The sequence below is a fragment of the Heterodontus francisci genome, chromosome 24 (assembly GCF_036365525.1).
Source record: "Heterodontus francisci isolate sHetFra1 chromosome 24, sHetFra1.hap1, whole genome shotgun sequence".
Classification (NCBI taxonomy): Eukaryota; Metazoa; Chordata; class Chondrichthyes; order Heterodontiformes; family Heterodontidae; genus Heterodontus; species Heterodontus francisci.
In genome coordinates this window covers 28339990-28356890 of record NC_090394.1, presented here as the reverse complement: position 1 = coordinate 28356890, position 16901 = coordinate 28339990, and the positions used below count along the sequence as shown (strand labels likewise).

The following is a 16901-nucleotide window of genomic DNA, read 5'->3' as shown; positions in this document are numbered from 1 at the left end:
TCCCTCCATGGTCTCACCCTACATTACTTTGCAACCTCAGCCTACCTTACATCCCCGCCAATGGGTCACTCTGTCCTTATATCTCTCCTTCCCTTCACTCATCCATTGGGAAAGAGTTTTAATCAACCTCAATCCTCCACTCTGGAAGTTTCTGTCATTAAATGCTTTCTTGAAGACCATCTTTTTGATCAATTTTTCAGGTACATCTCCCATCAAGGATTGGCAGCTGATTGTTTTGAATTTTTCCCTCTCTAAAACATCTTTACTAGACGATACAAATGCAAGTCTCGGTAATAGTAATCAGACCATAGGATCAGCTGAGACTGATGGCAATCTGTGTCAATAATCCAGTAACTAAGCAAGCTCGAGGAATAACACTTCATTTACCGAATAGGCAAGCTACAGCCGACCAACTGAACATTGAGTTCAATCATTTCACAGCAGGCCCTTTTAAATTTTTTTATTTTTATTTTATTTTAGTTTGTTTCATTCCTCAATTTTTTTTATCATGTGCCTGCCCATGTTTGTCTCGGGCTGTTCATTATTCTGTCATTTAACCCCTCTCTGAACTAATGCTTTGTCTTTCACCACATCATTCGCACACTCTTTGCCTTTGCCCCATGACCTTCTTGTCAGTTATTCTCTGTGACACTCTGTCCGACCAACACCTTTCCTTTTGTTCTCTTTTCCCCCACCCCCGCTTTATTTGCTTAAAAGCTATTACATTTCTATCCTTTGTCAGTTTTGATGACAGGTCACTGACATGAAACGTTAACTCTGCTTCTCTCTCCACAGATGCGGCCAGACCTGCTGAGTATTTCCAGCACTTTGTTTTTATTTCAGATTTGCAATATCTGCAGTATTTTGCTTTTAATCTAATAACTAGCTGCCCCAGCTGAACCTCACCACCAATTCACAATGTATGCAAGAGGAAGGCTTCAATTTTATAAAACGACTTGCTATGAAAATATATATATATATATATAAAAACTTAATAATTAGCCAGGTAAAAATTGAAACTGTGTCCAGTCAAGCCTGCCTTTGCAGCATTCTAAGTAAGGAGGCATTTATATTACCATATGTTTTATAGAATGGTTTTATAGAGGCCAGCAGAGTCAGGTACTGTGTTATCTTTGATGAGTTAGGCGAACAGATGACTGTTAGGCTAAGACAAAGACTATGATTAATGGGAAGCCTTTCAAGGGAACAATCTTAGTTAGGAGTAAGGTGTCTTTTTAATGTATACAAGTAAAATGTAAAGCCGAGATTATCAGAATGTTCTCAAAGTGATACTGGACATGCTCATGTGAAGGTAACACAGAGTCTGATCACCTTGGTCCCTTGTCGATGTGAACAGGTTGTATGTCAACATTTTAATCACTTTGTATTTTAACCTCTTATATTATCGTTCCTCCGAGTAGATCAACAGCTGCTCCTTCAACATCATAAGAAGTCAATTATTATTGAATGATTTTGCAACTCACTTGTCTAAATATCTAATCTTACGCATCACAAGTACAAACACAGAAAAAGGATTTGATCTATTGGGAAGTGGGTTTGGGGGTCTTTACCTCTTTCAGTCTCCCACTGGTGAAGTTTGGTGAAAGCACACTTCGGATTCTCTTCCAATGGTCATTTTCCACGATCAGAACAGATTCCTCCAGTGGCCCATCCATACCCATGTTCTGCAGAAAAAGTAGGAAGATTTCTCATCTAGTTATAAATTGCATATCAGGTTCAATGACATATTAATTCATAAACTGATTTCTGTTAAAAATGCACAGTGTAGTCAGGCTCCATGGGGAGGGATAGGATGTTTGGGGGAGGGAGAACAATTGGATCCCACTGTGCCTTTTTTGGAGCACAGGACAAGGGCTTCATGTGGAAAGATCTCAGTGTTGTTTCCCACACCCCAAGGGCCCCTGAAATGCGTCCAACACCATATTGGACAAGGCAATACTCAAGCCTCCTTGGTGGTCACTTAAAACAGGCAGTGCATAAATTAGCAGTGGCCTAATGCTCATTTTGGACTAATTCTGGAAATTCGCCAGTACTGATTCACGTATACGAGACCTCAGTTCTTTGGTTCCGTATGTGGACGAAGCAGAGACCCTGAACTGGACTGTCCAGAGACTGGCAACGAAAGGAATTTTTCTTTGTTGCAACTTACGTTAATGTAGATCCAGAGGGAGCAGGAGCGCACCTTCTGGCTCCACAGCAACACTGCCTGCCCACTTTCACCCGTTCACCCGCTTCCTCCCTCCAAACTACCCAAGAGTCACTGCTGGAATTGCAGGTGACCCATGTTGGTATTCGACAAACCAGCATCAGCAGCTCGGCGCAATTATTCCAATGTAGCCTGGGACCCGGCTTGGGACAAGTATCTGGCCTCTAATTACACTGTCTATTTCAGATCCTAAAACGAGCCGAGCAGAAATCTGGAATTCTCTCCTCTAAAATACTGTGGAAGCTGGGACAATTACAAGACTGAGACTAATATTTAAGTAAAGGTATCAAGGAATCATGGATAAATTGATTTGAGATACAGATGAGCCATGATGTGATTGAATGGTGGAGCAGGCTCAAGAACATAAAAAATAGGAGCTGGAGAAGCTCATTTGGTCTTTCAAGTGTGTTCCACCATTCAACAAGATCATGAGTGATCTTCTACCTCAATTCCACCTTCCTGCACGATCCCTATGTTCCTTAATTCCCAAAAATCTATTGATCTCTGTCTTGAAGATATTCAACAACAAAACATCCACAGCACTCTGGGACAGAGAATTCCAAAGATTCCCAACCCTTTAAATGAAGAGATTTCTCCTCATCTCAGGCCTGAATGGGTCGACCCCTTATTCCGAGACGGTGACCCCGTGTTCTAGATTCCCCAGACAGGGAAACATTTTCTCAGCCACTTAAGGATTTTTTATGTTTCAATTAGATCACCTCTCATTCTTCTAAACTCCAGGGAATACAGGCCTGGTCTCTCCTCAGTGGGCAATAGGAACCAGGAACCAGTCTAGTGAACTTTTGTTGCACTCCCTCCAGTCTAAATATGTCCCTCCTTAGGGAAGGAGATCAAAACTGCAGTTAGTACTCCAGGTGTGGCCTCGCCAATGCCATGTACAATGGCACTGAGACTTCTTCATTATTATTCTCTAATCCCTTTGTAAGGAAAATTAACGTAACATTTGCCTTCCTTGCTGTACCTACATGTTAACTTTCTATGTTTCATGTATAAGACCACCCAGGTCCCTCGGAATGTAAACATTTCCCAATCTCTTCACCATTCAAAAAAATATCCTGATTTTTTTTTACTTTTCCTACCACATTGGATAGCCTCACACTTCATCACATTGTATTCCATCTGCCATGTTCTTGTCTAATCACCTAACCTGTCTATATCCACTGCAGCCTCTTTGTGTGTTCCTCACTGCTTACTTTCCCACCGACCTAACTTTGGATCATCATCCAGCTTGGATACATTACACTCAATCTCTTCATCTATATCATTAATATAGATTGTAAATAGCTGAGGCCCAAGTACTGATACTTGTGGTACTCCATTAGTTACAGCCTGCCAACCTGAAACTGCCCTGTTTATTCTTATTTGTCATTTTCTGTCCATTAACAGATCCTCAATCCATGCTTACATATTACCCCCAATGGCATGAGTCCTAATTTTGGGTGATAATTTATTGTACAGCAACATATTGAATGCTTTTGAAAATCCAAATACACTACATCCACTGATTCCCCGTTATCCATTTTATTAGTTATATCTTCAAAAAACTAACAGACTTGTCACACACGATTTCCCTTTCATAAATCTGTGTTGTCTCTTTATCATTTCATGATTTTCTAAGTCCCCTATGACCAGTCCCTGAGTGTTCCTATATTCCCATCTTCCTAAACTAATTTCTACCCCTTTGTGCCTTGCTGCCATTGGACATTACAGGAAGGATGTGATCACACTAGAGAGGGTATGGAGGAAATGTACGAGAATGTTGTCAGGACCATAGACTTTTAGCTAGGTGGAAAGATTGGATAATCTGGAGTTGTTTTCTTTGGAACAGAGGAGGCTGAGGCGAGATTTAATTGAGGCTTTACAATTGAGGGGCCTAGATAAAGTCTCCAGCAATGACCTATTTCCTTTAGCAGAGAGGTTAATAACTGGGGGAAATAGATTTAAAGTAATTGGCAGAAGGAATAGAGGGGAGTTGAAGAGAAATGTTTTCACCCAGACCATGGTGGGGGATCTGGAACTCACTACCTGAAAAGAGTGGTAGAGACAGAAACCCTCATCACATTTAAAAAATACTTGGATATTCGTTTGAAGTGCTGTAACCTACAAGGTTACAGACCAAGAGCTAGTAAGTGGGATTAGGCTGGATAACTGGCTGTGTAGTGAGGTCAGGTGTACACATTGAACTGTGTCATCCTCCCACTGTGGGTTTAAGTTTGGTGTGTTCCAGTTTCAATAACTTGTTCCTAAATGAATACCAATTAAGTGCATAGTTTACATTTTAAAAACGTAATCTCCACTTTCCCCCCCGCCACCACCCTGCCATCAACCCTGAACCCCCTCCCCCAACTCACATGCAAGCTCCACCTCATTGTACTATAATGTACATAAACTGTTGCTGGGTAGATTATATATACCTTAAGCATCATCACAGGATGTGATATCACGAGTCTGAATCTCGTGTTGCTCAGTGTTAATGTAGATGCTTAGAGACAAGACCCCAGTAAATAAACTCCTGTTACTTTGACCCAAGGTCTACTATCCCATTTAATATTAACAGCATACTTACCAATATAGTACACTCGTCACCACTTCCTTGGACATTGGCTGCACAGAATAGGCTGAATTTTACAGACCCCGCCCCGACATCGGGGGTCCTGGCGGAAGGGGGCCGGAAAGTGCTTCCGGGAGAAGGCTGCCACACACCCTGATGCCGGGAAGGCCCGGCCTGATATTGCCGGCGGTGGCGAGGCCTCGAGGCGGTCCCCTCTGCTGCTTGGCAATGGGATTGCCATTTAAAAACATAGAGAGATACTTACCATGCCACATTATGCATCCCTGCTGCGAGTTAAAAAGAGTTTAGAATATGGAGCTGAACAGGCGTCTCTCATGCACCTTCCTGGTCCTGACTGATAAAAGCCAGTGGAACAGAGGTTGCAGTGCTCGGAGTCTGTGAAGGTGAGTATTGCAAGAGGGGTCTGAACTCTGCATTCATGTACGGAAGTGGGTGGGAGAAGGCATTCAATGGGGCACAACTCTGCATGCGTGTACAGAGGTGGATGGAGGAGGGTATTAAAGGGAGCACAACTCTGCATGCATGTATGGAGGCACTGCATAACCTTCCTCTGTAAAGGGGGCCACTCTGCACCCTTGAATGTTTGTTGGAGTGAAGGAACAATGGCACTCCAGGAACCCTGTGTGTGGGGTAGGGGGGCCACAAATGGTAGGTGGTTAAAAGGTAATGTCGCTGCTGGGCCAATCCATGCAACTGCAACAATCTGAATGTGGTCATGCTGCCCCACTCTTAGTGAAAGCTAAGGCAGGCAATGCCATGCCATATAGTTGTTACATGAACGCACCTGAAGTACCAATCAACATCATTTTTTGCCCTGTTAGGTGCTTTTGAAGTACTGAAGGAACCGGCTTTAACTGCAACTTTGAGATGGAGATGGTCCACCCTGTCTTCATTGATCCACGTTCTGTGAGAAGTCATATCCGCCAGAGGCAGAACCAAGAGGCAAGCGCAGCCCATATGGAAGCCCCCAGTTGTGAGCAGCAGCTTCCCGCAAGGCAAACTCGGCACTACAGAAAACCACGCATCTACAGGTCCCGCATGACGTCCCTGCAGATGCCTGAGTGCCAGTGTCAGAGTCGACTGCAGATGTCGCGTGAGGCAATGACACACCTCTATGCCCTGCTGAACGATGACCTGTAACCAATGGGCTTTGGTGAATATCCTACGCCTGTGGCCCTCAAAGTGACAGAGGCTCTTAACTCCTGTGCCTCAGTGTCATTTCAGGGACCCACCTATGTGGGGTTTCACAGTCAGCAGTACACCGCTTTTTCTGGGAGGTCACCGATGCCCTGTACCGGAGGGCTGGTGACTATGTTCACTTCAGGACGGATGCCAAGAGTCGGATTTGGCTCCATCGCAGGATTCCCACAGGTGCAAAGAGTCATAGACTGCACCCATGTGACCATCAAGACTCCCGACGGGTGACCAGCTGCATACCTCAACCGAAAGGGCTTCCACTCACTCAACGTGCAGTTAGTAGGTGATCACCGCAAGTGCTTTATGCAAGTCTGTGCCCGCTTTCCAGGCAGCTGCCATGACACCTTCATCCTGCGCCAGTTCCAGGTGCCACTACCGTTCACTGAACTGGCTCAGATCAAAGGGTGGATTCTTGGGGACAAGGGCTACTCTTTGGAGACATGGCTCCTGACGCCAGTGAGAAACCCCACCAGTAATGCAGAGGAGAGATACAACGCCAGCCATGATGTGACAAGGGCCACCACTGAGCAGGCGATCGGCATGCTGAAAATGCACTTGCACTGCCTGGACAGATCGGGTGGTGCCCTGCAGTATGAACCAGAAAGGGTAGCTAGCATTGTTGCAGTTTGCTGTGCTTTGCACAACTTTGCACTAAATACCAGGGAGGCCTTGCAGGATTCCTCCGTGGACAATGAGGATGCAGAGGGCTTGCAGCAGGAAATGCGCATGGGTGGACGGACAGCATCCAGGCAGCACATGCAGGTCGATCAGCGAGCAAGGGATGCACGGCAACACCTTATTGATCAATGCTTCTCCAGACCATGAAGTCCACCATGTGCTCTTGCAAGCCACACAGCCGTCGTGCAGCCGTCCGCATCTGCAACATCTTTGTCTCCACCATTACTGGCAGCAGCTGACTGAGCCACTGTCAATGTGACTGCATCCGTGGAGAGGCTCATGACGAATATGGGCATGGCAATAATGTTATTCCATACATTGGCAATTCTGTCAGGCCAATGATGTAATGGGAGGACACACAATCGGTACATGCTGGCACATGTCATTCACACAGTAAAAACGATACATGTTAGTGATGCACATTTAGTGAGTGTAAATTATATATTGGAGTGTCACCTGTGCAGATCCATTTGTGTCATGGTGTCTTTTTGAGACGTTCGCAGCTGCTCCTTCTCGGTGCCACTTCTGCGTTAGCAGCTTGACCTGAGACAGGCTGATCAGGACGCCCTTTGGCTTGGATGACTACGGTGGTCTTTCTCTGGATACCTGAGGCCCAGAGGGCCCAGGCTGGCTGGGGGCCTCCTGTGTCAGTGCAGAATTCTCCTCATACGTCCTGGCTGCTGGAGCGTGACTCACCGGCGGAGTGGCTGAGGCGCCAGTGTCCACGTTGGAATCAACCTGAGGGGGGTCCCCAGATATGACGCGTAGGCTCGCGGTTCAAGAAGGCAGCTCACCACCACATCTCATGGGTAATTAGGAATGGGCAATAAATGCCAGCCTGGGCAGCTATGCCTACATCCCCAAAAATGAATGACAAAAAGCCTTTGCTGTGTCTGCTTGCTTGCTGTCTCTGTATATCTTTACTTTTAATCTCCCATTGTTCACAGCCAAAAGGAAGCACCCCATCCATGCACCCAGAACCAGAGACACAATGGAGAAGGCCATTCAGCCCATCGAGCCTGCCCGCCATTCAATACGATCATGGCTGATCATCCACTTCGATGTCTCTTTCCCAAGCTCAGTGGAGGCGGGCTCATCAATGACTTTTTGGCCGGTGGGTGGTGCCTCTCACCTAACGTAAAATTCCGGCCCAGGTTTCTGGAGTTCCGGGTGTATTCTGGGACAGAGAGAAGTTGTACAAGGGGATGCATTGGTTATGGTGTCCAATGCATATTTGATTTGAAAATGATATAAGAGGATTGAAAGATAAAAAGTTTTTCACCATTATTCAAGTAGGGAGAAAGGGACAAACTGTCCCCTAAATATTCCCCGACTGACAATTGATTCCACTTGACCCACCGCATTCCCCAGAACCAATCTAACAATGTCTGCTTCCTCATTGGACTGTAACATATTGATGTGGAAAATCTTCAGGAACACACTCTCGAAACTCTTGCCCCTCACGATTACTATCCTAGTTTATTTAAGGATAAATTCACCCATTATAACTATTCTATAATTCTTACAGGTTTCTGTAACTTCCCTGCAAAATTGCTCCTCTATATATTTCCCACTAGTTAGATGCTTCAGGTGTGATAGAGGGGGATGTAAAAGGGGTGGGGGAGTTGCATTACTGGTTAAGGAGAATACCACAGCTGTACTGTGGGAGGACACCTTGGAGGGGTCGTGCAGCGAGGCAATATGGGTGGAGCTCAGGAATAGGAAGGGTGCAGCCACGATGTTGGGGGTTTACTACAGGCCTCCCAACAGCCAGCGGGACGTAGAGGAGCAGATATGTAGACAGATTTTGGAAAGATGTAAAGGTAACAGGGTTGTAGTGGTGGGTGATTTTAACTTCCCCGACATTGACTGGGACTCACTTAGTGCTAGGGGTTTGGATGGGGCAGAATTTGTAAGGAGCATCCAGGAGAGCTTCTTGAAACAATATGTAGATAGTCCAACTAGGGAAGGGGCCGTGCTGGACCTGGTATTGGGGAATGAACCCGGCTAAGTGATCGAAGTTTCAGTAGGGGAGCATTTTGGGAATAGTGACCATAATTCCATAAGTTTTAAGGTACTTGTGGATAAGGATAAGAGTACTCCTCGGTTGAAGGTGCTAAAATGGGGGAAGACTAATTATAACAATATTAGGCAGGAACTGAAGAATTTAGATTGAGGGCGGCTGTTTGAGGGTAAATCAACATCTGACATATGGGAGTCTTTCAAACGTCAGTTGATTAGAAGCCAGGAGCGGCATGTTCCTGTGAGGAAGAAGGATAAGTTTGGCAAGTTTCGGGAACCTTGGATAACGTGGGACATTGTGAGCCTAGTCAAAAAGAAAAAGGAAGCATTTGTAAGGGCTAGAAGGCTGGGAACAGACGAAGCCCTTGAAGAGTATAAAGAAAGTAGGAAGGAACTTAAGCAAGGAGTCAGGTAGGCTAAAAGGGGTCATGAAAAGTCATTGGCAAACAGGATTAAGGAGAATCCCAAGGCTTTTTATATGTATATAAAGAGCAAGGGGGTAACCAGGGAAAGGTTGGCCCTCTCAAGGACAGAGGAGGGAATCTATGTGTGGAGCCAGAGGAAATGGGCAAGGTACTAAATGAGTACTTTGCATCAGTATTCACCAAAGAGAAGGACTTGGTGGATGATGAGTCTAGGGAAAGGAGTGCAGATAGTCTCAGTCATCTCATTATCAAAAAGGAGGAGGTGTTGGGCGTCTTGCAAAACATTAAGGTAGATAGGTCCCCAGGGCCCGATGGGATCTACCCCACAATACTGAGGGAGTCAAGGGAAGAAATTGCTGGGGCCTTGACAGAAATCTTTGTATCCTCATTGGCTACAGGTGAGGTCCCAGAGGACTGGAGAATAGCCAATGTTGTTCCTTTGTTTAAGAAGAGTAGCAAGGATAATCCAGGAAATTATAGGCTGGTGAGCCTTACGTCAGTGGTAGGGAAATTATTAGAGAGGATTCTTCAGGGCAGGATTTACCCCCATTTGGAAACAAATGGACTTACTAGCGAGAGGCAGCATGGTTTTGTGAAGGGGAGGTCGTGTCTCACTAACTTGATTGAGTTTTTTGAGGAAGTGACGATGATGATTGATGAAGGAAGGGCAGTGGATGTTGTCTATGCTTTCTTTGGGATACCAGGAGGAGGCAGTTGTACAACACACACACATGTTCGACTCTTGCTAGGACTTGTAGTTTATTGGGTTACCTTTGCTTGCAAAGAACAGATGAGAGTTTAGATATTCACAAACAAACTGAAGTATTCCATTCCAATATATTATTGCTATTGTATGCACCATAGACAAAGTACAAATATAAATCATGGATTGTAAGTATGCTATATCTCATGAGTTGCACACATCCCACCAATCTTGGGGCGGCACAGTGGCGCAGTGGTTAGCACCGCAGCCTCACAGCTCCAGGGACCCGGGTTCGATTCCGGGTACTGCCTGTGTGGAGTTTGCAAGTTCTCCCTGTGTCTGCGTGGGTTTTCTCCGGGTGCTCCGGTTTCCTCCCACAAGCCAAAAGACTTGCAGGTTGATAGGTAAATTGGCCATTATAAATTGTCACTAGTATAGGTAGGTGGTAGGGAAATATAGGGACAGGTGGGGATGTTTGTTGGGAATATGGGATTAGTGTAGGATTAGTATAAAATGGGTGGTTGATGGTCGGCACAGACTCGGTGGGCCAAAGGGCCTGTTTCAGTGCTGTATCTCTAATCTAATCTAATCTAATCTCCACAATAAAAATAAATCAACCGTTGAATTTTCATATGCATCCAGTTGTTTCACATCATCGGATTTATCACTTCCTACTAGTGCTATATTTTCATTTCCATGAATGAAATTATACATTTCAAACCCAAATGTTCCCACAACACCCAGTGGGTTGTAAATTATGAATGGGCATTTTACTCTGTTTTCCTCCCTGAAAGAGGAAACTCTAGCCCCAGGGCTCCCTAAAAACACCAGTGATCAAGATTATTCACAGACCATGCAGGATATTGTACCTTTTTTTGTTTATTGTTAATAACTCCCTCTCCTGTACAACACAAATCAGGGTGTGAAAATGATGTCCGAATTCAAGACAATTACATGTTATGACTGAGGTTGGAGGAATGCAGTTTTTTTGTTTGATAAGCTTAACCTTTGCCCTGCATGTCATGAGATCGGATCATCAATGGGGAAGACATGGGAACCAAGTTACATTCTAGCTGAACCACCAAACTAAGTCTAAATGGATAAATAAAACAAGGGCTTATTGTAGTCGTGAGAAAAAGCAATAAAGAGAAAATATCCCTCAGTGCAGGCCAGTACTTACCCGTCTGTTGGTAAAAGCTGTGTAAAACTCTTTTATGAAGATGGTTTTAATCAGGTCAGTATCCATGATATGGAGAACGGGCTGCCGCCCATCATAAATCCTAAAGGAAAAGGCAGAAGTGTGACAAAGTGAATCTGGGCATTGGAAAAGTGTATTGTCTGACTGGGGGAGTGGCCTGGGCAAACCCCACTAATTCAGACTTACTGCAACAACTTTGGGAGCTCTTGACAGCCAGGTCTCCATCACTATAATGACATCACATGACCATTTGTAGATATATCCTTACTATAATAACGGCCAATGTCTCAAATTGCAGTATTTAATCCAGGCTGCAGTTACACCACAACCAGATCAATGGGAAGCAGTCTTCAGTGCAATGATAAAAGTGAAGGTACTCCTGCCAACAGTGTACATCAATGTAAATACAACATCCTTTGAAGTGCTAGAATTGAATGCATCAGTACCAAGACTACTTGGAATGATCTGTGCCTTTGGACTATGTTTATGACCTGTACAGCACTTCTTGGACTACATTTTACATTACTGGAGTAAAAATCATTTTTGAAAAGGATAAAAGTCCATATCTTCATATACATTATGGCTGATGAAATGAACTCACCCCCACATCTTTCCATACTTCTTGTAGCATTCTGTATCAAACCCAAACATACCCTGACCAGGAAGGAAACAAAATCATCAGCAAAGATGTTCACATAATACAAAAAGTGGAACAATAATTACTTAATCTGAGTGTGGGAGTGGATGGGGGAAGAAGATATTAGCTTGTATTGTTGTGAAAATAAGGAACAAGGGTCTTAAATACTTAACCTGTTTTACTGCTTTAAAAAAGGAAGTTTGGTTCCCTTCCCCTGCCCCAACAATCATATTTCAAGATAAACCATATCTTACATGTGTACATTCATGTGACCTCAAAAGAACCAATCACAGGAGACAGTTTGAAAACACTTTCAATGATGGAAACAGGCCATTTGGGCCAACTGGTCAATGCCAGTGTTTATGCTCCGCACGAGCCTCCTCCCATCCTATCAGCAGGACTTTCCTGGGTGTGCTGGGGCTGGGCAAGTGGCAATTCTTGAGGGTCTGAAAGCAGGAAATCAGAAGTGGAAACAAACATACAAATTCGGAGCAGAAATAGGCCATTCGGCCCCTCTAGCCTGCTCCGCCATTCAATAAGATCATGACTGATCTGTTTGTGTCTCGAATTCCACACTCCCATCTACCCCATATGATGGTTGGGGTGAGGGAAGGGGGGTGGGGTGGAAAGCAAGAGGTCCATGGTCACACATGGTCCATGGATGCTCATCGTGCCAGATAGCAGGATGAGAGTGTGCTGGGAATTAAGAAGGGGCATAAAGCAGGAACAAACTATCATCCTCAAAGGTCTCAGTGACACTAGATGCCATTGGCCCCGCTGCAGCCTGCCCCATGATGCAAACAGAAAATCATCGCCTCTGTAGGCTTCAGGAGATACAGGAGGCCTTCTGACCTATTGGTTCTGCTCCATCCCTTCTATTGTGTGCCACCTTGTCCTGAAAGAAGAGGGCTGAACATTAGTGATTGTTTTGTATGGTGTTTGGGTGATATTCCTGCCACAGCTGAATAGCTGGAGGTATGTGGAGACAGCAAGAGTTGGGTATGACACTGGCAGCATTGCTAAGTGTGAGGGTAAGGTGGAATATCTGGATGTGAGGTATGTGTCCTGAATGCCAGGCACAGGTGCTGGGTGAGTGATGGGTGTGTGGTGCATTGAGCAGTGTGACAGGTTGGTGTGGTGGGTAGGTGATGTCATGTAAAGACGCATTCAATGACCATGACCACCCACTTGAGGTCACTGGACTTCTTGTGGCGCTGCTGCCAGGTCCTTGGGTCCAGACTCTGGCAATTGACCTCCCTATCCACTTGCTCCCACTCCTTTCTCAGTGGTCCTGCAGGGCCTCCTGGCACCCGATGGAACCATGATGACACTCCTCCTGCCCACCTCTACATCTTCCACCCTGGAACCCTCTCTCTGCCCTGGTGTTCAATTTGCCATCATTTAAATTGCAGCAGTATTCTTTAGTATAGTTGCTCTTTAAGAGGGACAGCCCGCCTTTAAGAAGAGCAGGCTAACTGTACCATGCGCTTTCTGAACAACACTGCTTGGCCCCCTGCTGATGCAAAGGCTGTTGGCAGTCTTAAAATGACAGCAGCATAGGATCTTCTTAGTTAGACACTGCAATTATGCAGGTGATCAATGTTTACAAAGGAAGAGGATGCTGACAAAACATTAGCAGAAGCAAAGATAGTAGAGGTATTGGATGAGATAAAAATTGATAGGTCGGATATACTGGACAGGCTGACTATGCTTAGAGTTACCTGGTCCAGTGGTTTGCACCCCAGGTTGCTAAAGGAGGTGGGAGTGGAGAAAGCAGAAGGACTTGCCATAATCTTCCAATCTTCCCTAGATACGGGGGAGGTGCCAGAGGATTGGAAGGTGGCAAATGTGTCACCCTTGTTCAAGAAAGGGTGTAAGGACATTCCGAGTAACTACAGGCCGATCAGCTTAACATCTGATGGGTCAGGCTTTAGAAACAATAATCAGGGCAAAAAAAATCAACAGGCACTTGGGGAGCTTTGAGTGAATTCAGGATAACCAGCATGGAATTATAAATGGCAGATCGTGCTTGACTAATCTAATTGCTTTTGATGAAGTAACAGAGAAGGTTGATGACGGGAAAGCAATAGATGTTGTCGATATGGATTTTAAGAATGCCTTTGACAAAGAACCACACAAAAGGCTGGTTAACAAAATTAGGCTCATGGAATAGGAGGGTCAATGTCAGCTTGGATAAAAGAAATTGGCTGAAGGACAGAAAACAGAGTCATGGTAAATCGTTGTTTTTCACACTGGAGGATGGTGTTCCCCAAGGTTCAATGCTAGGACCACTGTTTTTTTTATATATATACATAAATGACTTAAATAAGGAATACAGAGTAAAATTTCAAAATTTGCAGCTGTTACCAAACTTGGAGGTGTGGCAAACAGTGAGGATGACACCAATTAACTGAAACAGGACATAGATAAACTAGCAGAATGGGCAGACATGTGGCAGATGGGAATTAATGTAGAGAAATGTAAGGTGATTCATTTTGGCAGAAGGGATAGAGAGAGGCAATATTGACTTAATGGTACAATTCTCAAGATTGTACACGGACAGATGACCTGGGGGTTCATCTGCATTGACCTTTGAAGATGGCAATACATATTGAGAGAGTAGTTAGCAAAGCCTATGGGACTTGGGCTTCAGAAATAGAGATACTGAGTACAAAAACAGGGAGGTTAGACTGAACCTTTATAAAACTCTGGTTAGGACCCAACTAGAGTATTGCATCCGGTTCTGGTCACCACACTTTAGCAAAGATGTGAGGGCCCTTGAGAGAGTGCAAAGGCGATTTAATAGAATGGTTCAGAGATGGTGGATTTTAGTTACAAGGTTAGTTTGGAGAAGCAGCACAGTGGCGCAGTGGTTAGCACCGCAGCCTCACAGCTCCAGCGACCTGGGTTCAATTCTGGGTACTGCCTGTGTGAAGTTTGCAAGTTCTCCCTGTGTCTGCGTGAGTTTGCTCCGGGTGCTCCGGTTTCCTCCCACAGCCAAAGGACTTGCAGGTTGATAGGTAAATTGGCCATTATAAATTGCCCCTAGTATAGGTAGGTGGTAGGGGAATATAGGGACAGGTGTGGATGTGGTAGGAATATGGGATTAGTGCAGGATTAGTATAAATGGGTGGTTAATGGTCGGCACTGACTCAGTGGGCCGAAGGGCCTGTTTCAGTGCTGTATCTCTAAATCTAAATCTAAGCTGGGATGGTTCTCCTTGGAGCAAAGGAGATTGAGGGGAGATTTGATAGAGGTGTACAAGATTATGGCAGGCTTGGATAGGTAGACAAAGAAAGCTGTTCCCATTCGCTGATGGTGCAAGGACCAAGGATGAGTGGGCACAGATTTAAGATTTTGGGAAAGAAATGAAGGAGGAGTGTGAGGAAGAGCATTTCTTGCAGTGAGTGATAAGTACATGGAATTTGCTGCCTACGAGGGTGGTGGAAGTGGGGACAATGAATGATTTCAAAAGGAAATTTGATGGACACTTGAGAGAAATAAAGGGCTACGGGGATAGAGTCAGGGAATGGGACTGATTGGATTGCTGTAGAGGGAGCTGGCATGGACCCGATGGTCTGAAGGGCCTCTTTCTGTGCCATTATGATGCTGAGGTTGCTGCACCAAAATTGGCCACCTGCCTGTGCCCATTCAGCTCAAGGTCATGAGTTGTGACGAAAATATGGGGAACATGAATTTCTCACCCATTTTCTTCCATCTGATACGCAAATTAATGGCAATGAATATATTTGCTTTATTAACTGGGATTTTTTTGTAAAATCGATGTATTCATTAGCCAAGCCACTAAATGAATTCTTTTGTACTCTTGCAGTCAGTCCAGTGAGGAAACACTAGCATTGCCAATCACAGGGGCATGAGTTCAAATCAGACTTGACAGACATTCAGTGAGATTTTCCTTCAGCAGAGCATGTCCAGATTTTAGTTGGTTCATTAAATGAAGCAGTAAACTGGAGCATGAAGACGGACAGTGGGCTGGATCTTATCTGACCTTTGGAGATGGGCTGAGAGGTAAAGGGCACATAAAATGGTTTGGGGAGGCACCGGCAGCCTGTCTGACGTTCTCATGCCCCCATGCAATTTTGTCCATGGCGGGCACATGGCGGCGGGACGTTCAATGAGAGGCCACTTTAGGCACTCAAGTGGCCAATTAAGAGCAGTCTCCTGCCTCCACTGGCATTTAGCCAACGTCGGAGGGGCCCACCGCCGCGTGCAGACATTGCCAGGTAAGAGTTGGCAGCCTCCTAGTGAGTTCAGGCATCCTCCACTGCCGAAAGCCCACCATACCAGCCTCTGTAATGAACTCCCACCCACCCACCTTACTGGGACCTGCCTGAGTGGCCCCGCCGAGCCGGACCCTACTCACCTGTCTTCTGGCACCTCCTCCAGGACGTCTGTTTCAGGCCTCCTGCAGAACCAGAAGTGGCCACGGCTCCCAATGGCACTGCAGAGTTGCCAGCCCTCTGATTGGCGGGCAGCTCTTGGGCGGGATCTTGTACCTTAAAAAGGGGTTGGCATCTCCAACAGCGGGCAGTTAATTCCCTGCCCGTTGTTCGACTCAGCTGGGGGCCCATAAAGGGCCTTGCGGCCCATTGCCAGGAACATCACTACTAAAATAAAATCCAGCCCAGTCAGCTTGTCAGCGCCATCCCTGCTCTGTCCCGAGTCTCCTCTCACCCAAACATAGAAAACTATAAGCAGGAGCTTTGAAGACGTCTCTCTCAGTTCTCAGTTAAAGGAAGAAGCACTACTATGGTAGAATAGTTTCATAACAGGTCACGTTCTAACTGGAGTTATTAACATGGTCAAGAGAGGCAAATAAAACATACCTTTCTGTAATGTAGAAATGTTCCAATGAATGGCAGTGGCCTTGGCCCTGGAACTCCAATCCGTTTAAATAACCCATATGGTGAAACACTGTACCTGCAAATTGAATTGAACTGATTACAATCCTTATCAACAACAAAACCTAAAATTGGTTAGTATGAGCCACATCAAATATACCCTCCTAGACACAAATCCCTACCAATATAATCTCTCATTCAAACACTAATCTCTTGTTTAACAGATATCTGAACTTAAATGTGAATATTGAAAGCTTAAAACCAGGTTCAGCATTTCGAGACTTCAGGACAGGATTGTGCATTGCTTTATTCACTGCTTCAGCAGAAACCCAGCAACATTCAAGTCTGTTATAGAATCA

The 16901-nt window shown here is 45.1% G+C and overlaps 1 protein-coding gene across 1 annotated transcript in view; it reads right to left on the bottom strand.

Annotated features, from left to right (window-relative positions):
- LOC137383270 (cytochrome P450 3A21-like) overlaps positions 1–16901 on the bottom strand; it is a 59862-nt gene that overhangs the window by 35616 nt on the left and 7345 nt on the right. The window contains exons 2-5 of the mRNA XM_068055812.1: positions 16528–16621; positions 11645–11697; positions 11026–11125; positions 1572–1685 (exon numbers count right to left, since the gene is read on the bottom strand). Coding sequence (XP_067911913.1) covers positions 1572–1685; positions 11026–11125; positions 11645–11697; positions 16528–16621 — 361 coding nt within the window. The remainder of the gene's footprint in view (positions 1–1571; positions 1686–11025; positions 11126–11644; positions 11698–16527; positions 16622–16901) is intronic.